The sequence below is a fragment of the Aulonocara stuartgranti genome (genome assembly GCF_965226115.1).
Source record: "Aulonocara stuartgranti genome assembly, chromosome: 19".
NCBI classification, from domain to species: domain Eukaryota; kingdom Metazoa; phylum Chordata; class Actinopteri; order Cichliformes; family Cichlidae; genus Aulonocara; species Aulonocara stuartgranti.
The window spans coordinates 8,316,168-8,338,212 of record NC_138955.1 but is presented as its reverse complement, the minus strand read 5'-3'; the positions used below and the strand labels follow the sequence as shown (position 1 = coordinate 8,338,212).

At 40.4% G+C, this 22,045-nt stretch overlaps 2 protein-coding genes across 5 annotated transcripts; both read right to left on the bottom strand.

Annotated features, from left to right (window-relative positions):
• Positions 1-1,619: 1,619 nt before the first annotated feature.
• On the bottom strand, positions 1,620-5,518 carry manea (mannosidase, endo-alpha). Of its 4 annotated transcripts, none has more exons than XM_082516685.1 (5): positions 5,437-5,518; positions 4,282-4,891; positions 2,643-2,752; positions 2,393-2,469; positions 1,620-2,272 (listed from the first exon to the last, which is right to left on the bottom strand). In XM_082516685.1, the coding sequence occupies exons 2-5, from the start codon at positions 4,781-4,783 to the stop codon at positions 1,639-1,641; spliced, it is 1,323 nt and encodes a 440-aa protein (XP_082372811.1). In that variant the 5' UTR covers positions 4,784-4,891; positions 5,437-5,518; the 3' UTR covers positions 1,620-1,638. The 4 variants fall into 4 exon arrangements, with proteins under 4 accessions (XP_082372811.1, XP_082372810.1, XP_082372809.1 ...); XM_082516684.1 differs by lacking the exon at positions 5,437-5,518 and adding an exon at positions 5,297-5,427; XM_082516683.1 differs by lacking the exon at positions 5,437-5,518 and adding an exon at positions 5,308-5,427.
• Positions 5,519-8,225: 2,707 nt separating this feature from the next.
• Positions 8,226-21,062, bottom strand: LOC309695537 (serine/threonine-protein phosphatase PP1-beta catalytic subunit-like). Its single transcript, XM_082516250.1, has 8 exons — positions 20,951-21,062; positions 16,886-17,017; positions 11,841-12,071; positions 11,662-11,766; positions 11,467-11,538; positions 11,035-11,186; positions 10,179-10,313; positions 8,226-10,086 (listed from the first exon to the last, which is right to left on the bottom strand). Exons 1-8 carry the CDS (start codon positions 21,000-21,002, stop codon positions 9,982-9,984), a joined length of 984 nt encoding a protein of 327 aa, XP_082372376.1. The 5' UTR covers positions 21,003-21,062; the 3' UTR covers positions 8,226-9,981.
• Between the last annotated feature and the right edge of the window lie 983 nt (positions 21,063-22,045).

The following is a 22,045-nucleotide window of genomic DNA, read 5'->3' as shown; positions in this document are numbered from 1 at the left end:
TCAATTAATCATTTACGGGGTTGCTCTAGTGGTTTAATGTTGTAATTCAAAACAGTTGGAGTCATCATCACAGGGTTCATTTCAAAATTAACGACTAAATTTCAGAAGTGCATCAACACGATTTTGCATGGGTCAAACTCCAAAAAACTTTTCTTACACAGCGTCGGATTAAAGGCAGCCTTGCACAACAGCAAGGCAAGAGGACATGAAGACGAGATCTTTGAGTTTGACTTCAGTAGGCAAAGCAACACCTGGATGAGCCAGAGCCAATTGGAAAACAAGTGCTGTGTGCAGGTGAAGCTCATTTGGCTTTTTTGGCCACAATCACCAAAGGTACCGTTTAAGAAAAACTAGTAAAAAGCATTTAATTGAAAAATAAAGCAAACACACACACACACATAACTTGCCAACTTTTAAGCATGAAAGCTGTTGCAGTAATATTCTGATTTGGGAGCGTCGGGAAAATTGCCTGGATCGAGGCAAAAATAAATTCCAATAAAAGTCAGCAAATTCTGGATGCAAATGTTCCGCAGCCAGCCAAGGACGTACAACTGAGAAGATGCTGGGTTGTACAATTAGACAGTGATCTATAGCAGTCCTTAAAACTTGCTGTGAACTGCTCCAGGAATCCAAGCTGAAGCTGAATGGCTTTCACAGCCATGCTTGCTTATAAACCTGTGGGTAAACATGCTGCATGGCTGCGGAAGCCGAAACACCACCAACAAAAATTCTCACAAGTTCAAGTGATCTGGAAGAAGGACTGGGCTGAAAATTAAGAGGCAAGAATAAAAAGACCACTGTATGTTTTCAGTGGAGAGATGGCTTTGCTGCGGGGGCAGTTTTAACATAATGCGTGATTTGTGCAGATGCAGCCAAACAGCTGTGGCCACGCAGCTGTATGCACTGATAGCACGTCTAGTAAGAGAAGTATCTGTTAGACTTGTACTGTACCATGGCAACAGCTCATAAATAAGAAGGCAATCTACTGCACAGATAAAAACCAATTTTGTTTTTGCCCTCCATTCCCTCAGCTACAAATCTGTTTCAACAACTGAACTGCTATCCTTCCATCCCGCCGCTGTTTGCATCATTATGACTCATCTCAGATTTTAAACTGACATGTCTTTGAAATGTCAAAATCTATGTTGCAGGGTTTTTTTATTTTCTTGTACTGTATTTTGGGCTGAAGCCGAGTTGAAAGCAGAATGAGGCAACAGCTTTATTCCACCAGACTGCTTTGTTTACTCGTGTCTCTGCCTCGTTCCAGAGTGCACTTTATTTCTATTCGGGTCTAATATAGTCACAGATCACAGAACTGCAAAACATGCCTATGCTGTTTCGGCTGGTGAAAATCCAGGAATAGCAAAAATGCACAAGGGTGTGCAAACAAGCGTTAATAAGACATCAGTTAAATTCACAATAATTCGTTCAAGTGCAACAAAACGACATACATCAGCGCAGCCAAAATTAGGATAATTAAGTGGTTCACTTGCCTACGGCTTTGCAAATCATTTGGCTTTTCTCATAAAGTTGGTCTTCATTTGCATTTTGCTCTGCGTTCAGCAAGCAGAACTCCATTTAGCTTTCATTTTGTTTATACCCCCATGAATAAACATCTGCTATGGCTTTTAGTCATTTTCATTCCTGCCACTTTCGTCTCTCACCACCAAATATCGCCGCCCATTTGCGAGTTATTTCCAGGTAGATTGATGGTTTGTTGGGCAGATAGTCCAGATACACCGTCTGGCTTGTTTTTGGAATTGCCATTTCAATCTGAGTCCCCTCGTGCCACTCGTTAAAGGATGTGATAGAGATAAAATCAGGCCTGGCTTCCAGTGCTGCACTCAGCGAGGTTTCGTAGTATTTGCCATTGATGCGGTTTCGAGTGTTTTGGAAATTCCAGGGTCGAATGCTCGTGTCGATATATCCCGGGCCTACACTTGGAATGAACATCAGGTTGTTATCTTCACAGAAAGCTTTTATAGAGGCCCAGTTACGCTGCGTGGAACCGTAGGAAAAACCATTAGTGGCAAAGTAGGTGTAAACGCCGTCGAACCCTGCTGTCAGGATATCTCTCTTGTCTTTCTCCTCCACCAGCAGCGCGATGAAGATGGCGTCATACGGGGTATCCCTGATGCTGTTGGTCTCCGTGTGCTTTAGCAGCTTGGCCCACTGCTCCGAGTTCAACAGATATGAGTCATACACATAGAAGAGCGGAAGAAGTTTGCCAGTGTTTGTCAAGTACTTGAAAAAAGCCGGGTGCTCTCCGTATCTGTGGAGGATGGGATGGGAAAAACAACCAGATGTCAAAGGAATAGAAAGATGAATCTAAATATGCAGATAACATTAATGATGACATCTGAATGACTCTGTGGACGAAATCACTACTCACTTCTCAATGATGTATTTAACATTAGTAAACATGTTGACTTCATCCCTTCCTTTGTATGGCTCAATGTGAAAAGCTACCTATAAAACACACACACACACACACACACACACACACACACACACACACACACACACACACACACACACACACACACACACACACACACACCGGGGATCACAATCACAAATCCTTTCATTAGGAATATAATGACGTTTCATTCAAGCAACTGCTGCAATCTCTACACACACACCTTAATGTGGTATTTATGAGCCACCTCAAACAGCAAAGGCACAATGTCGTCTGTTGAGTCCCCGTTGTCATCCTTCATATTGGGAGGATACCAGGAAACAGCAATGACACCTTAAAATAAACAGTTACAGTATCAATATGAAATCTAAAAGAAAAACACCCAGATGGACATTCATAAAGATAACTGGATTCATTTAATGTAAATGTGTAATAAATCTGTATTAAATGTGTGCCTGGAGCAATATTATTAGGCTTTCCTTGTATCAGTGTGTCACTATTATCATAGCTGCCGACACAATTCAATTAGAAGAGTTTTTGTTTGATAGTTGGGAACAATATGTTTATTTTGTGTGAAAAACTAAACACTAACCTATAAATGTCTGCAGCTCACTACATAGATTCAGAATGATCCAAAGAATAGGCAACATGTCATTCCTGTTTGAGCTTAACTGCATTGATTTATTTGGCCTCCTGGTCTCTGAGGTCATCCTCCATCAGCTTATCTCAGCGCCACCTTTTCGCCTAAAAGCCAAAGGCGAACAGGCTTTTCCAGCTGTTACTGCCACCAGGGCAACAACAGCTGGAATTTTCCGTGAACCCACATAAGCACATGTCTAACTGACAATAAACCACTTCTAAAGACATACAGTGTGGTGAAAAAGTATTGGCTCCCTTATATGCTTCAGACTTCAAATACATTTCCACACCAGGATAAATGCAAAAATCAGTTTTTTAAAAAATGATTTCATTTATTAAAAGGGTGAAATAATAATAAAAAAAAGCTATCCAAACCTAACTGGCCCTGTGTGAAAAATGTTATTATCTCCTAATTCTAATAACTGGTTGTGCCAACCTTGGCAGCAATAACTGCAATCAAGCTTTTGCAATAACTAGGAATGAGTCTTTCACATCCCTGTGGAGGAATTTGGCCCACTCTTCTTTGCATTTTTAAAAAAAAATTCAGACACATTAGAGGGTTTTCCCACATGGACGGCCTGTTTAAGGATTTGACTAGACCACTTCAAAACCTTCATTTTGTTTTTGTTTCATTCAGAGGTGGACTTGCTGATGTGTTTAAGATTATTTTCCAGCTGCAAAACCCAAGGTTCTTTGAGCCTCAGGGAAAAAAAGGATGGCCGGGCATTTTGCTTTAGGATTTTCTAGTAGAGAGCAGAGTTCATGGTTTCGACAATTACAGCAAGTCATCCAGCCGCCCGAGACCACCACACTACCACCGCCGTGTTTGACTGTTGGCATGATTTTTTTAAAATAAAATAATGTGTTAGTTTCATGCCAGATGTAACTGGACTCAAACCTTCCAAAAATATTTTCCTGAAGGTTTTGGGGATCAAGATGTTTTCTAAGAAATGTGTACAGTGTGAAAAAAATTAAGACATCAGGAAGGGAGCAATATTTTTTATACAGCACTGTATATATTTTCACTAGCTTTTAGTCAAGTATGCGTTTAAATTTTTCTTACTGGTCTTTTATTTCTAGTGTTATTTCTATTGTTATACTTTATTTATGACTTCTTTTTATTCATATTTTGCCATCATTGCATTGCCTGCCTGGAAAGCACTCTGGCTCAGCTCCTGTTGTTTTAAATGTGGTATATAATTAAAAGTGACTTGATGTCTTACCGATGGCTGCTGTACGTAGCTGCTGCATATGAGCCTCTATAACAGAGGGGTCTCTAGAACTGTAAACCCCTAAAGCAGGGTAAAAGTTGGCTCCAATGTCATCAGGTGGGCTGTGTCTCCCTTGTGGATATCCCTGAGCTACCTTAACGTCCCAGTGTGGCAGCTGTGGATGGTCCCAGTGTATGTATTTTCCATCAATCTTTGGGTTTCCATACCACGTGTAGTAGAAGGCATGGAGGTAGTAATTTGGAGGAGGGAACTTCCTCAGTGTCGCTTCCAGTTCTGCATCCTTGTCTGACTGAGCTGCGCTGCTCATTTTGATCTCCTCTGGTTTTTTGTTGCGGTTTTCCTGGCTCTCTGGTTTGGGAAACCCCTTTATATCGGCTGGGCTGCTGAATGGAGAGTCCCGTGATATTAGCTCACTTAAGAACACAGTTATGGCGAGTATAAGCAACACCAGAGCAATTAATGTGATGCAAGGCTTGCGCTTAAATCTTGCCATTCTTCAGTTAGTGCTTGAGGCTTTCCATAGTTCATTGTTGAGACACCAGTGAGTGACTGTGGTTGGATGGGGAGCCAGTAAAGCTCAGCCGGAGAGTGTTTACCCAGCCTAGAAATTGAATGATATAAGAGATGTGAGTACGTCTGTTGATCTTCCCAGAAGTGCCCAGTCATTAAATAATAGACAAAATTGCAGCTTTAGTTATTTTTGCAATAATGTAAAGCTAAGTAATTTCCCATCTATTAATTAATAAAGCAAATAAAAAAGTGGAAATACCAAGTTTTATTTACACTATAAATACAATAGCTGGTTACAGTACGTCCATTACTGCAGCTTAGCACCACACAGTTAAAAAGCTAGCAGCATTAGCCACATGAACTCTACCTGCACTGAACTTCAGACTTGTCAACACCACACAGGCACCACAGGGCTGACACGACATCCGTTTTATTCGTCTACAGCCTAACAGTTAGCTTCTTCTTGCACTAAAACTATAACATTTTCATATCTCACATGAAACACACCCAGTCCAATGGCTCGACCCAGTCCTCATAAATTATTTTCGCTGCTGGGATGCAGAGGACGAGACACAACCTGCACTTCTGGTTTATTGCCTGTCCTGGAAAACGTCACAGATCTACAAACACACTGACCTGAGACTGCTACTGCACTGTTACCCATCCATGCGGTATAGGAAGCTGCCTCCTCTTTAGCTAACAACAGTCATAGAGGCGGTTTAACTGAATGACAATGAGTGACAGCGCCCCCATCGCCGTGGAGGGTTCATTACAGAAAATAATAAAATTAATACCACAGGAATGAATGATAAGATAAGATAAGATAGAACTTTATTAATCCCTCGGGTGGGTTCCTCTGGGAAATTCGATTTCCAAAAAGCACAGCACCGACAGAAGTTACAGTTACAGAATATTATATATATATATATATATATATATATATATATATATATATATATATATATATATATACACACACACACATACACACACATATATAAATACAGAGACAAATATAAATAAAATATACGAAGGGGATAAATAGAATAAATAGGAATAAAAATAAAAATACAAGTGAATTGCACATTTCAAGTATTGAGGTCTATTTGCACCATTGACTATTTACAAAAAGTATTGCACAAGGTATTGTACAGTGAGGTGAAGAGGCACTACAGCTTAGTTGTTCCCCCCTCCTTTGTCCTCCTGTTTCCCCTCCCTCTCCCCTCCAGAGAGGAGTTAAACAGTTTGATGGCGTGTGGGACAAAGGAGTTTTTAAGTCTGTTAGTTCTTGTCTTGGGGAGAAGCAACCTGTCACTGAACAGACTCTTCTGGTTGTTTATGGCCGTGTGCAGAGGATGCCCAGCATTGTTCATAATGTCCAGCAGCTTTTTTAGTGTCCTTTTCTCTGCCACTGTCACCAGAGTGTCCAGCTTCATGCCGACCACAGAGCTAGCCTTCCTGATCAGTTTCTCTAGCCTGGATGAGTCCCTCTTTGCTGTGCTGCTCCCCCAGCACACCACAGCATAGAAAAGTACTCCAGCAACCACTGACTGGTAAAACATCCTCAGGAGCTTCCTGCAGATGTTAAAAGACCTCAGCCTCCTGAGGAAGTACAGTCGGCTTTGGGCTTTTTTATACAGGTGCTCTGTGTTGCATGACCAGTCCAGTTTATTGTCCACCCACAGCCCGAGGTACTTGTACTTGTTGACCACCTCCACCTCCTCCCCCTCTATCTGAACCGGCAGTGGACCTTCTCTGGACCTCCCGAAGTCCACAACCAGTTCCTTAGTCTTTGAGGTGTTGAGTTGCAGGTGGTTTGTGTGACTCCATGCGACAAAGTTCCTCACCAGACTTCTGTACTCCTCTTCCTGATCATCCCAGATACACCCCATGATGGCTGCTGTCTACAAACCAAACATCACAGCAGGTCTATCGTCTTGTCTTCATCCACACCGCGCTGCCTGCACTCCCTTAGTCCTCATGTGTACTGTCCATTGCTTTAGATGGTTGACAGGTTTAAACTCATTTACCTTCACTGACTCCACTCCTTGCATATTCATTGTTAATTATATATCATATTGTAATGTTGTGTAAATCAAAGCATTTCTGTGAATGCAACATCACTATTCAAACCAACAAACCTCATTTGAAACAGTGGTGACATACTTGTGGAGGTATGAAGATGTCTTGGAGAGACTTGGAGAGAGAGCCGTGGACTTTTTTTCCAGATTGTTTTTTGTTTGGGATGGAGAAGTGTGTTAGCACTGACTTTCAAGAAGAAGCACAATGTTCAGACCTGTAGTAACTACAGAGGGATGATAAGCTATATCATGAAGCCATGGGAAAGAGTTGATGAAACTTTGTTAAGCAGAGGTGGTGATCAATGAGCAGTAGCATGGCCTCATGCTGAGAAAGAGCACCACAGATGTGATGTTTACTATGACAGTGCTGATGGAGAATTACAGAGAAGCTCAGAAGGAGTTGCACTGTGTATTTTTGTAGATCTAGAGAAAGCATTTGATAGGGTGCCAATAGGAATTCGGGAGTGGCAGTGAAGTATCTGAGGGTGGTGGAGTACAGTGAGACAGGGGTGAGGTATGTGGAAGGCGTGACCTTTGAGTTCAAAGTAGGGTTGGGATGACATCTGGGATTGGCTCTGGAGGTTTTCTGGTTTGCAGCAGTGATGGATAGGCTGAAAGATGAGGTCAGGCAAGAGTGGACAAATATTAATGTTTGCAGACAACATTGTGATCTGCAGTGAGAGGAGAGAGTAGGTCTAAGAGAGACTAGAGAGGTGAAGGTATGCTCTGGAGAAGAGAAAGGAAAGTCAGTAGATGCAAAACAGATTATGTGTGTGAATGACAAGGAGGCAGGTGTAACAATATAGATACAAAGAGCAGAGGTAGTGAAGGTGGACGAGTTTAAATACTTGGGGGTCAAATGTCCAAAGCAATAGATATTAGACCAGAGAAGTGAAATACAGTGCAGCTAAGGTGGAGTGGGTAAAGATGAGTGCCAGGGGTGATTGGTGACAGAAGGATAGCAGCAGGAGTAAGAGGAAAGGTTTACAAGAGGGTAGTGAGGCCTGCTATGATGCATGGTTTGGAAACAGTGCCCTTGACAAAAAAAAAAAAAAAGATATACTGCACAAAGGATGTTGAATATTGACCTGCCAGGCAGGAGGAGTAAAAGAGGAAGGGCACAGACAAGATTCATGGATGTAGTGAAGGAGGGCATGAGAGGGTTGGTGTGACAGAGGATATTAGATATAGGGTGATGGAGGAGGAGACAAAATGACCACGCAAATGTGGACCCTCTCTTATTTAAGCCAGGAGAATATAAAACTTTAACTATATATTGTGACAAATAAGTGTACAGTGTGTAAAAGCTGCCCACACATTACAGTCAATAATTTAAAAACAGCGTTTAGGTTCCATCCATTTTATTGAATTTAAAGACTTTCAAACAAACTTGTACAAATTGCAAAACAGATTTTGGTAACACCTCATTTTATTCTTATTATCATTATTAGGAAATAAATTAAGTGAAATGAAAGTAAACAATGTGAACAGACAACATAAAAATACAACAAAGAGCAAAACAAAGTAGAAAGAATGAAAGAAAAGAGGCAACTGTTTTTCACAAAATTTCAACTGCACCTCATGTGCAGCACACTAAAGCTGACTCACCAACCAAGCTTATTGCTGGCCAGTGTCTAAGTACCTTCTTGTAGCAAAGGACACCCCATGTGTGGACTGCTAATATGATGAAGCTCCATCCTGAAGTGTCTAATTTGAAATCTTATCATTTTTTTAACTGTAGTACTGTATTTACACACCAGGTGGCAACACAATCGTACAGTGATGCTAAAACTGCCTGCGCCGCCACCCACTCCCAACTCGATCAGTTTATCCTGGACGGCTGGCATTTTCCCACAAAGCTTCTAAAAAGCTTTGTGTTTGTTTTCACTGTGCTACATGCACGTTGAACTAAACACTTGTAATATTGTGGGGCATTTTGTCAAGCTTTTTTTTTTTTTAAACAATGTAAGAGCTTATTTAGAATCCTGTGAAATTGCAGCCAGTGGTTTAACATTTCTTATCTTTATTCTCTCCATACAAAGATCCAGCTTTGCAGAGCACAATCTCCTTATATTAGCTGCTCCCATTTAAAACCCACCACTGTCATAAATGCTTCTGCAAGAACTTAACCCACCACAGACATTCAAACATTCAAGAAGTCTCTCTCGCTCACCTTTCACTATAAATCAAGATCTTTTTTTTTTTTTAATGAAGGCAAATTATCCTAATCAGAACAAATATTAAATACACCAAAGAAAAGGTTAATGCCAGCTTTCTGTGGAGAGCGGCATGTTTTTGTGTGGGAGTGGAGCTGTGGCGCAGGGAGGCATTAACAGAGTGGAGAAATCGATACCCAGAGGGCGTTGTTTTCGGGTAGAGCGTGTCACTGCCAGCAGCATCTGATTTAGCCTCTATATTTCATTCAAGTCGGTCTGTTCACATTCTCTGCTACTCATTGGGAGTTGCGCTTTCTCATTGGTTAAATATATAAAATGGGCTTGTGCACAACAACCACAAAGTGCACTGCACATGCTGTAACGAGTTTAAGATGTTAAACTGGATTAAAAGAAATGTTATTTGTGTCTAGGGAACTATCATTGCACAGAAACCGCAGTCTGAACTGAAACACACGGAAAAGATTCTCTCGGCTTTTTCAGAGGTCAAGGCAAAATAACGTTGAACCTTCATTTTGTTTTGAAAAAGATTTATGGTGACTTGGTCATGTTGCCGCTCTAAACAGAGTAGCCATTCCTTTACACAACACAGAAGCCCAGAAAACCAGAGAAGAAAGAAAACAAAGCATTAGAAATAAAACCACCAAAAAAGATTATTTGTTAATAATATCAAAAATACCAACAAACAGGCAAAAAAAGAGAAAAAGATTGGTCACAGCAAATTTATGTACACGTACACATTAAGAAAAGAGCTGTCAGTGGAGTTGACGGGGGGTTGGTTGAGTGGGGAAGGAGGAGAAAAAAAGATTCGGGCAATTAGATAAGCCCTGTATCTTCACTATACAGGGGAGTTACAGAGGGGTGCCATGACGGCAGACGGGGGTTGTATGAGGTGAGGAGGAGGAGGGAGAGCCACGGTTGTATGTTCACCTCTTCTTGGGGGCTTGGGTGGTGCGGGGTGGGGTGACGGGCCGGCCAGAATTTACACCACCGTACTGATACTTGGCTTTCTTCTCTGAGGGCTTTAGGATCTTTAAAACACAAACACAGAGAAATGTGTCACTGTCAGTTCACACACACACACACACAAACACCCGAAAAAGGCAAATGGTTTTCACACTACCTGGAAGGAGCACATGAGGGATTCATCAACACTCATCATACCGCCTGCATTATCAAACTCCCCGCAGTAGTTTGGAGCAGAGAAAAGTGTGACCAGTTGGCGTTTGGCAAAGAACTCGTATCCATCCTCCACAACCTGTTAAAAGAAAGATGACATTATTCCAGCGCCTACAAAAAAATCAATACCAAGAAACAGGCCTTCAGCTAGTTTCACAATCCAAGTTTGCTATCAAGGTTGAGTGTACGTAACCACCTACATCTGAAATCAATAAGAAAAACCAAATGCAGAGCTGAAATAACCGTGGGTAACTTAGGAACCAGTCTCCTGATTGTTCAGTTGTATGATCAGTACTTTGAGAAAGTCTTATTTGTGACAATCAACAGGCAACAGTGTCATAAGTGGATGACTCTTTATACTACAAGTGTTGCTCCTGTTTACCTTTCTCCATGCACTCCACTCCACTGGTAGGAGATCAAGTTAAGCAAGAGACATCTATTCTATCTCCAGGCCGTAAATGAATAAAGTGCCTCGTCATAGTTTGCATAATAATATTTTAAACAAGAAAAAATATTATAAACTGAGTGCCTGTATGTACAATACATGGGAGGAATACAGAGAACGAATGGGAGCAGGAAATTAGAAAGCTTCTATTAATAGATGTTTTCTGCTCTGTTTTCTGTGTCCTCTCATCAACAACATTAATTAAAATTGAGGATGGACATAACTGAAGCAAATGGATAAACAATTTTAAATCACAGAAAAAAAGAAAGAAAAAGGCTAATCAATATCCTAGCTTTGTGCCTACAGGAACTTTCACTTCACAATCAGACTCGTACCCAATTCCACTCCCAATTACCTGGTGGGCTCTGCAGATGAGGTCCAGGTCATGCCGGTTTAGGAACTTACTGACCACATCTGCTCCGAAGGTGAAGGAGACCCCGCGGTCGTTCTCTCCCCAGCCTTGTACATCCTTGTCTGGATCTGACCACAACAGGTCACACAGCAGACCTGGGATACACACAGGTAGAAGATAGATGGACCCGAGGAACACAAAGCGGGGAAAAAAGTGGAAAGGAGAGAATAAACAGACAAATGGAAAAATCTGCTAAAACCTTGGCTGATGTAACAAAGATGATCTACTGATGAAACAGTCATACACTCAGGAAGAGCGAGGCTGTTTTTTCTATTTAAAAATAAACTTAAATTCCTGGGAGGAATCCAGAGGAAGTGAACATGTTCAGTGTCAAGTACGAGCATACATCTAAGAACATGCAGGTACACACAGTACCTGTGTCGGGCACGTCTGTGGGCCTCATGATCCTGCGGATTTGCTCCATCGACTGCAAGTCCGGTGACAGCCCTGGAACAAAAAGGCAAAAAGATTGCTTTTGATTAAAGAAACTATAGAGCTATTTCAAACACAGGTTAATAAAAAGCTGCAGTTCAGATTCAGGGCAGCGAGTGTCGACGGTAGCTCCCTCACCTCCATGGCAGCAGAAGATTTTCTCATCAATAATAGCAGCAATGGGGAGGCAGTTAAAGCAGTCAGTGAAAGTCTTCCACAACTTGATGTTGAACCTGCGCTTGCCTGGTGAAAGAAATCAAAAGATATTCTCAGAACTGAACTGCACCTGTGTAAAGCCTCAGTTTATTAGTACTTACACTCGTCGTAGAACCCATAGATGCGGTTGATGGAAGCACACTCATGGTTGCCCCTGAGCAGGAAAAAGTTCTCTGGGTATTTGATCTTGTAGGCAAGCAGAAGGCAAATGGTTTCCAGGGATTGTTTCCCTCTGTCTACATAATCACCCAGGAAAAGGTAATTTGCCTCTGGAGGGAAGCCACCATATTCAAACAGCCTCAATAGGTCTGTGTACTGCCCATGAATATCACCTGAAACAGAGGTAAAAGGGATGAGGGGACAGGCAAGTAAGGGTGTTAATTTGACAGTTTAAAGGCAGGATGTTGTAGTTAAACAGAGACAGGCAGGAGGAGAATTCTGCCTAGAGGGAAAAAAAAGTGTAGAAATATTTTTAATGCTGTGTTTTTCTACCTCCTGGCTCCTACATGCACAACTCACTGAAGTTGTTTGGATTTTAAAATAAGATCTGTAAGACATGTAGTTTGGTTGGGACATAAGACTGAGCCTATATTAGGACTGCGTGAGCAAGCCAAACAACACACACACACACACACACACAAAAACCATTAAAACTGTCACCAGAGCACGCAAAGTAAGCTACTGAGGCAAAGAACGCTCGCAATCCACATTAATTACAAAAGGACATCCATCCAAAAATCCACACACACACACATATCTACACAAACTTGCTTTAATTTTAACCACTCTCTGAGGATTAACGCTCAATCTCCTTCCTCTTTGACATTTAGACAGGCAGTGATGAGCGGTAGTCGCTCTCACCAGAGCATAGGGTCTCTGCAGAGGAGACTCACTTCATCACCTAGCCAAGACCTGCTTCCTTTTATATCCTCTTGCACCAGCTAAAGAGATGCTCTAATTTGGGCTAAGTGCTCCAGACACAGATGACTACAGAGAGGCCTACCAGAAAAGCGTTGCAATAATAACAGGCTTTATTATGACCAAAACGGAAAGCCAATTCATGCACCACACTCATTACAACATGGCACAAATTACAATGAAATGACAGCCCTTGTTAAGCAGTCCAGCTGTCTGGCCTTAAAATAAAATGACCAATGAAAAAGTAAATTTTATATTGAAGTCATATTGAGGTTGGCTGGCATGATTTTTTCCCCTATTTCACGGTGCCCATCAGGCATCCATGCACCAAAACCCAAACCAAGGCTGGCACCAAATCGTATATGGCTACAGGCCTACACTTAGGACAGCATGCAAAGGCACATTCTTCCATGCAAATAAATAATTTATGGAATAGCTTTAAGTCTGGCAGTATGTTATTTTCTGTTTTTGGTGTTCTTAGCTGGCTGGCTTGTGTTTCACAGCCTCCTACTTTATCTATTTATTTAAAGTTTTGCTCCAGACATGCAGCCCACTGGTCAAGATCTAAGGCATTTACACTGTAGTAACAACTTCATAATCCTTCACATTAATATTACAATATTGAAACGTGAGCGAATTACATATTAATGCAGACATTAATGCACAAAATCCAGGTCACAAGCTGTCAGTATGAAATCAGCAAAGCTTCTTAAAAGTCCAAACTACCACTTTAATTGCTGTTTTTAAAGTGATATCTGGAGTTTAACCTGCTCATCAGAGAGACATGAGGAGTTGGTGGGTGGGCTGGGGTGTAAGAGAGGGATCAGCATTTTTTTTGTTTGTTATTTTCCCATTTTGAGTTGTGGAGGGTGGCATAGTGACATGGTGGTTAGCACTGCCTTTCTGGATGGAAATTGCATGTTCTCCCTGTGCCTGGATGGTTTATAACTGAGTTTTCTGAAGTTCCCAAACACATGCATCCTAGGTTAACTGCTGATTCTAAATTGGCCATAGGCATGAACGGCTGTTTGTCTCTGTTGTGTCTGTTTAGGGTGTTACCTCTTTCTTGCCCTATGACAGGGATAGGCTCATGACCTTGGACTGGATAAGAAGAAGAAAAATGGATGGATGTCTGATGGAGGTCAACTATAGCTTACTATTATGTTAACTTTAGCTGAGGTGTGATACTATGGCAACTTTTTATTTCTCCCTTCTCCACTGATGATGCTGAATATCCAGATTTTACCTGTACAAGTTTAATATATTTTAAATTACTATTAGTACAAGTCACAGACAGTATTTGTTTTGCTCACAAAGGTCTGCCAGGTTCATTTTACACTCGGTATGATCAATTCCACACTAAGAGCTACTGTATGACTAACATGAAAAAAAAGAAAAAAAAATGAAATGAAACATACTGATATGAATGTGAATTTGCAGGATTTTTTTTGGTTTGTTTGTTTTTTTTTTAAAAAAGGGCAGCCTCTGCCTGCACTCTTACAAGAAACTGTAGGATGTCAGTGAGTGAATTATTTACTTGGCCTGTTTCTGTTCCGTCAAAACAAACAGACAGTAGAAGCACAGAGATTATGGGTTCAAAACCAGTGCAGAAAAAGGAAAGCTAAAAACAAAACAAAACACAATGCAGAACCACAAATTAGCAGGTTTTATCTTCCAAGAGGACGCAATATAAAAGTTCATAAAACATTTTTAGAAAAACAACAGTGCACAACAGCATGGGCTATGTTGTCCATTTGTGGTACAAGCATTAGAGTACAGGTGTTTTAGGAATACTGAATAATACCGCTCAGAGTATATTTGTAAACACTAAGCTAACAGGGTTATTGTCTCGAACGATAGTATAGTGTGTTCAGGTAAGAATATCACCTTGGGGATCATGACGCACACGTCAAATTTAAAGAAAAACAACAAATGTAAATAAAACAGGTACAGTACACAGATCAAGTTTTCGTGATCTTTAAAATATTACAGTAGCCTAATACAGCAATGTTTCCTCCTGCTTCTAGAAACACTCTTGCTCCACTGGCTGAGGCCAAACCCTGTCACATGTTTTTTTCCCTTCTTCCTTAAGTTTGTCCTTTACCACTTTCCTTCAACAAAAACAAAATAAACAGCTGTCTGGTTAAAGACTGACCTTGCCGAATTCTGTGATTTAACGATAATGATGGTAAATGCAAGAAAAGAATCTATTTTAGCATCGCAGACAGACTTGCAATCAACTTAATCCAGGGTCTTTAATCAAGAAAACTAGAGACGTCTTAATTAAAGGAAAAAGTCTACAATTGAAACTGATTTGTGGTGCAATCTTGTGTTCTGTTCTAACTAACTATCAACACACACCCGCCTAATGTGCTCCCTACTTGGGACAAACACCACAGTCTCGTTAAGAGCAAAATTGCACCAAATTAAAGTGAAGTTTATATTGCACCTTGGCAGAATTTGTAAAATCTTAGTGATGTTTTGCAGTTCCAATAGCTTTAGGTCCTCTTTATGTTTCCATGGATAGTGTGAGAGTTTATTCTAGCTGCAGCAAAAGGATAATAAACTTACTCTATAACTAAACTAAACAGAGGCTCAAGTATCCTCTATCACTCTCATTAAAAACACACAAGGATAGCATGTCTTTGGGCAAGTATGGAAAAGAGAGATAATTATCGTAAGCAATTTCTGTTTCATAGTTCATATCATAATACTTTCATATTATTCTCTTCAATTTGTGAACTGTTTGTGCTGCTTCTCAATCACTCCTTGTAGTCAAGAAGTAATAAAAGGTATCTTATTTGCTAGGGGTATAATAATTCTGAAACTGAGGCTTATAATATAAACCAAGGATTTGGAGAATTGTTTCACATTTACGATTTACCTCAGGCCTGCTCATACACAGAGCACACAGCATTGATGTTTGTGGTCTTTCTTCAACTAATTCAACTGATTAACAAATCTAACCCTTTGGTTATTTTGCAGACAACTCTAATTACAAGATGGTGGGGTTTTTTTTTTTTGTTTTTTTTAAATCATAGATTATTTTTTTGTAGCAAAAAATAAATAAAAATCCTCACCCTCATAATGATGGTTATTAGAAGTCTGTGTTTAAGTTTACACAGTGGCAAAGCTGCAAGCTTGGGAAACATTCACTAGTAGAATTACGATTAGCAGATGAGATCGTGTGCAAGTAAGTTCAGAACCTGATCCATGTGACCTAAGTAAATAATTGAAGACATTCACTGTTTGGTCTTTATAGTCAGTGCTTGCCTGCCATCACAGCTGTGGGTTAAAGGCAGCTAATTAGCCTGAGGTTATAGGTTCAAGAACTAAACATATAAAGTTACAATTACAAACAGCACCATCTAGAACTCATCAAAGTTAGACCTGTATGGAGAAAGGCAGACATGGCCTTTGTAAAGCTAGCTGTACTGATCACTGAGATGTTAGACATATAGACACCACCAATGTCAGCATTCAATTAAAATTCCTTACTGCTTCACTTACAATATAAATAGCGCTATCTGAGGCTGAGTGTTTAGGTGGTATACAGTATTACTTTCAAGGGCAGACACATGTAATAGACAGTTCAGAGTTGTTTGAAGTTGCTGCAATACACTGGAGGAATGAGATAAAGCATGTGGGAGTGTGCAGAGATATGCAGGAGCCAGTTAGGCACAGCAACAGTGATGGCTATTTCAAACGCAGAAAGAAGAAGCTCACTTGTAAAAGTGTATTTCTCTGCTTGTTTTTCATTTATCTATAGTATGTGTGTAATCTGTGCATATGTGTGAATGTATTCTCTGTTACATACATGGAGCAGCTGAGTCAAGAGAGTAACAGTGACTTACTATATGACCCAGGATAAGACAGTGTTACCCGGTCTGGTTACATAAGTCTGAGCTGCATCAAAGAAATAGATTGCTGCTGTGGGCTATGCAAAGTTTGTGGTTTGTGCTTTGCAGAGTGGGGGTTTGCCATCAGTGCACCCAACCCTTTGCAGCCAGACTATAGCATTAAAAATTCAGATTATGTTGTTGTTTGACATTTCAAAAGGCCGCAGAAAAATAATCAAAACCTATAGAGTACGTGTTAAACCAATTAATGGACCAAAGGGGAAACAAACAGAGAAAATATCAATGGTGCCCATGTTTTTAGGTTCCTTTAATTTTCTGTGTTCGTAAACAATTTAATTGAGAGTTAGGTCAGGGCAGAAAACACTGACCACAGATCTTCAGGGGCGCTTCCAGCTCCAGCAGGATGGGTTGGCTGAGGAAGATCTCCCTGGATTTGATGCAAAGACCCCGCACCTCCGCCTCTGTCATCTGGACTATCTTCCCCGGGCGACATCCCCGCACTAAGGAGGAGACAAACTACACAGTCAGTGCTATTGTCAAGTGAGTGAGTTATCAACAATCAGTGTGTAAAAAAACTCCCAAAAAACAAAACAACACCAGCAACACAAACTTCATCAAAATTAGGCCATGACAGAATAATGCTTCACCTAAGGGAAAAATACTTGTGGCAGTATCACAAAAGCCAATAAACTGAGGGCGTAATGATTCTGTAGCCTATAGCTGCTTATTCTCAGCCATACTTTAGAAACACGCTGCTTATTCTGTGAGAGCAGCTTGCATCTGAGCACTGGTGTGGGTTTATTGGCTGTGTAGCTGCAGTAGCTTAAGCCTACTTTCTGGCGTTCCGCCACAGCTCTGGGTGAAGATTTATCTTATAACGATAAAAAAGGGGAGTGAGAAATGCAAATGCTGGTTATAGTCAGCAGCTGAAACAGACAAAGATATGAAAAGTGAGATTATAACTTAAGAACTACTTGCTTGCCATCTTATCTGGAGGCTGGAATAGACAAAAGTTAAGTTTTATATTGTTTGAAATAGTCTGTGCCTGATATATTTGACATTTTCAATTTCAGGTCTGAAAAAAAATGTAATATTTCTGAATATTTCTTAAAGATGGTCTATAAAGAGCACATTATCAGTCACACAGCATTATAGCTATGCAAAATCATACCAGTAATCAGAGTCATCCCTGGCTTAGAATCAGCCTTTGGGAGATGACTACGCACGACAGTAAGCGTGACTAGTCTATGTAAAGTAAAGGCAATTGGACTGTAATGTCCTATTTGACAGAAATCTATGCATTTTCTTATTATTACTGACAATCTGATAAAAATGAAACTTAATTTAACAAAAGTAGTTAAAATTATTTAATTGCAACAGTGGAAGAGAGCATAAGAATGCGTTTGAGGGAGGCAGCTATGGTTAAATGAGAGTTGATGAAAGTCAAGATACAAAGTATTTAAGTGTACGTTCTGCTTGTTAAATGGTAATTTGCTGAACTGCTATACAGCTCATGCAAAGAGGGTTTGAACTGCTATTTTTATTCTCAGTTCTTATCATTCTGGCGCTAGTCATGTTCCTTTGGCATTGGCTAAAAACCCTGTAGGCGAGGCAAACATTTCTTTACGCAGGAAAAACCACTTGTTATGGTAGTAACTGTGAACAAAAGCTGAAATGAATATAAATGGATAACAGACTCAATAATGATCTCATAATACTCTCTTTTAACTCCTAGGTTGACATTACAAAAAGCAAATCAAAGCAAGGCATGAAAATATTCTCTGCATGGAAACAAAAGTGATGAACAAATCCACAACAGAGGAATTATGCAATAACTAACCATTTTGTTATTGCCTTTAAGCTAGACGCCCACAAAAGAGCCCAATAAAGGGTAGCTGAGCCTAGTGAAGCGAATGCATGTTAGTCAGAGAATGAGTTTCTATACCCTTTTTCAATGTAGCTTTTTCTGTTGTATTTAATGGATACCATTACAGAATGACCACAGAATGACCCCACAAGGGAGCAGTTCAAATTGATGTGTTTGTGTGGAATTCCTAAAGCTTAGTGCCTGATGTTTCTGTACATATATAAACATTTATATGCATTCTGTTTACACTGAGAGTGAAACTCCCTGACTCTCAGTGTTTCATTAGCTAAGAAATCCAACCAAATCTGAGTTTAAGCGAGTAAATCACAGGAATATAAACCAAATCCACAGTGTCAAAAACTGTTCAACGGCTCCTCCGTTAATATTTCTTATTCTCCATCTACTGAATCAGCACTGCTACATTTCCCATCTGCTTCTCAGAGTGCGGAGCATGAAATCGCAGAAGTAAGGCTCTTTCCTCAACAGCCCAGCCTCATCAGAGCAGAGCAAGTTAAGCTTGGATGTTTAGCCTGCTCAGCTTTAACAGTGAACCTTTTACTGTTCGCACTTGCACTCTGCAGGCTGGCACTTTTAAAAGAGATTATGTACTTAATACTACTGAGGGGGCAAAGGCCAAACTGAAGCAATGACAAGGATTTTGCAACAATCAGAATCAGAATCATTGTTTGTTTGTCTTGCTAAACTGTGCGAGCGTTCACATGTTTTATAAGAATGAATAAGCAGTCTCAATGACACTTTTTCTCACACAGAAAAACAAACAGTAAGCTACTTTGTTATGCTGGAATGCAGAATAAAGGCATTTCAAAGGGCTTTCTTCAGAAACTTGACACAAGACCATTATGAGTCTCTTGATATATAACTGGGAATCTGTGGTAAACACTGGGAAAACAGAGTTTGTGTTTTGTATTACTTTAGTATTCTAATCAGCTCTGAGGCAAAACCTTTGATTAAAGAAGATGTGTCATGTATTTATTGCTTAATTAATACTCAGTTATAACTATTTATGATGCTCACATCAGTAACTGAAAGGGTAACCAAATACTTATCTATGAGACAATAACATAATAATAAAATAAAAAACTTTTGTAGACCGCAAAGATTATTACCAAACTAATCACTTACGAAAGACGTCAAATGCCAAGTTCAACTGGCATTACAAATATGAGCAATGTAATCAACAAGTCACAGTTGGAGCTGAGTGCCAAGGAAAAGTGCGTCAGCGGAGGACTTTTGAGCAGAGATAAATGGTTGGCCAAAAGTCACACACACAGCTGTCTCAAAGTCACCTTTCTGTATTCAAAACAACTCTTTAAATCTGAAATGGTAAGAAACCCAGGGAGATGCAGTTACCACCAAGAATTATCCTAGCATCCTCCACCAGAGTCAAAGACAGCAGTGGAAAGTATGCCAAGGACAGCTGAATTCGCTGTAGTGGTCTGCTATGACTCAAAGGATATCTCAGGGGAACAGAAAACTCACGGTCTTCTATGAAGCAGCTGGTCAGCCATCATCCTTCTTTCTGCTTGGCCCAAATATCCTCATTCTTAGACATCACCAAAATTCCCCAAAGTATAAAAGCAAACAACGTCATTGTGAACACAGTATGACTTAAACATCCCTGTAGATGAGCCAAAGAAACACATATTTCACTAATATTCTTTTATCACATGTGTGTTTCTTAATTCTGATGTACCTTTAGTGCGAACAAAGATATATAAAGGTAATATGTGAGCATGAGTGTCCTGAATCACACCAACCTACCCACTAAAAAAGACACCTCCAAACCAAGTCACTCCAAAAAAGGTAACTTTATTTAAAAAAACAACCCAATAGTTAACCAGCTATGATTCATTCAGGATCTAGTGATAAACGACACCCATTAAAGCTATTTGTGTTTTATTATTATTATTCTTTTCCACTTATTTATAGAGCACACCTAATAACCAGGTCACTAATACACAAAAATTTGTGGGGGCAGCAAATAAAATAATGACAACCGTCAGCACCGCGGATGTGGGGCAAACGCGTTTAAACCAAAGGGATGTGCAATACTACTGCGTAACAGTACAACGATTCAACCTACAACAGTAACAATGACTTTATACTATGCACGCAGGACGAGGAGGAAAGAAAACGTCCCCGCCCCTCCTTCTTGACATCAGCCCCACATAATTTGGCAAATGGGGTAAAACGAAAAATGCCGCAAACACAGCAGACCGAAAGTTTAATTACACACTAAAGTAAAGGCCACGACACGATACGTTATCTGCCAAACGTAACCGCAGATTATTGCTGCGCAAACACACGCTAGGCTTTCAGCGCTTGCAGTGTTTATAAACACGACCAGCTAACGGTAACGTTGGCCGAAGCTAGCCGGGCATAGCGTTAAAATGGACTGACGTTAGCCCTACCAGCTAACACTTTCCTGCATTTTGCGAGGCAACCGCGACAGTTACCGGATATTATTTAAACCCCATTTTTTGAACACCGAACCCTTCACCTGTTCCCCACAAAACACACAGTAAATATAACTCAAATTGTTCACCTTCCAACAGCCGAGAGATGAGGCTATCCACGTTCAATTCACCCTCCGCCATCTTCACACTGCTGTTGTACGTACAGTGTTGGCCGCTTCAGTTCCCCCAGCCGACACCAGGGGGGGTTGTTGCTCACAAACCGGTTGCCAAAGACCTTGACCAGGGAGCAGATTAGTGAATAATCCACTTTATTTTTTATTTTTTACCTCCTTTATATACACCCACCATCTACTATAACTATACAAAAATATTAATAAAATTACAATTGTTTAAATAGGAATTGGGATGAAATCTAAAAACGTACGAAAAGTATGAAAGGTACAGTAGCATGTTCAAGGTTCAAGGTTCTTTATTTGTCACATGCATAGTTATACAAGTATAACACACAGTGAAATGTAGCCTGACACGCTCCTCGACATGTGCAAAAATGGGGGGGGGGGGGGTAGAGGAAGAACATTATATATATATATATATATCTATATATATATATATATATATATATATATATATATAGTATATACATTGGGTGAATGTGCAGTAGTAGCAGCAAGCAGGCGAATTTTGTACATTAATATGAATAGACATCTGACTATTTTACAGGATAGACAATATAAACATATTTAAAATTAAAGGAATTTGGAATGTACATTGTTCCTTGGTTTAGAGTGTCTGGAAGAGAATCTTGTCTCAGTCAATTATAGATGATGTGAGAGGGCGGGTGTGTGTGTTTAGGGCCCGGATGGCTTGGGGATAGAAGCTCCTCTTGAGTCTCTCTGTCCTTGCCTGGATGATGCGGAAACTTCTACCAGATTGCAGAAGTTTGTTGCCAGGATGGGACGGGTCCTTCAGTATCTGCGCTGCTCTAGTCCGGCATCTCCTGGTGTAGGTGTCCTGGAGCGGGGGGAGAGCAATCCTGCAGCAGCGTTCTGCTTTACGGATCACTCTCTGGAGAGCTTTTTGGTCCTTCACACAGCTGTTCCCAAACCACGATGTCATGTTCTGTGTGAGGATGCTCTCCACAGCGCCTGTATAGAAAATCCTGAGGATCTTTGGAGAGACCCTGAACTTCCTCAGTTGTCGTAGGTGATACAGGCGCTGCCTAG

Excerpts from the sequence above, each read along its gene's own strand:
- manea (XM_082516685.1), bottom strand. The coding sequence starts at position 4,783 with ATGGCAAGATTTAAGCGCAAGCCTTGCATCACATTAATTGCTCTGGTG. Across the intron at positions 2,753-4,281 it reads GCTACGTACAGCAGCCATCG|GTGTCATTGCTGTTTCCTGG; the intron begins GTAAGACATCAA and ends GTTTATTTTAAG. Across the intron at positions 2,273-2,392 it reads GTTAAATACATCATTGAGAA|ATACGGAGAGCACCCGGCTT; the intron begins GTGAGTAGTGAT and ends CATCCTCCACAG.
- LOC309695537 (XM_082516250.1), bottom strand. The coding sequence starts at position 21,002 with ATGGCGGAGGGTGAATTGAACGTGGATAGCCTCATCTCTCGGCTGTTG. Across the intron at positions 11,187-11,466 it reads CACAGACGTGCCCGACACAG|GTCTGCTGTGTGACCTGTTG; the intron begins GTACTGTGTGTA and ends TGTGTATCCCAG. Across the intron at positions 10,314-11,034 it reads TCATCTGCAGAGCCCACCAG|GTTGTGGAGGATGGATACGA; the intron begins GTAATTGGGAGT and ends TTCTTTTAACAG.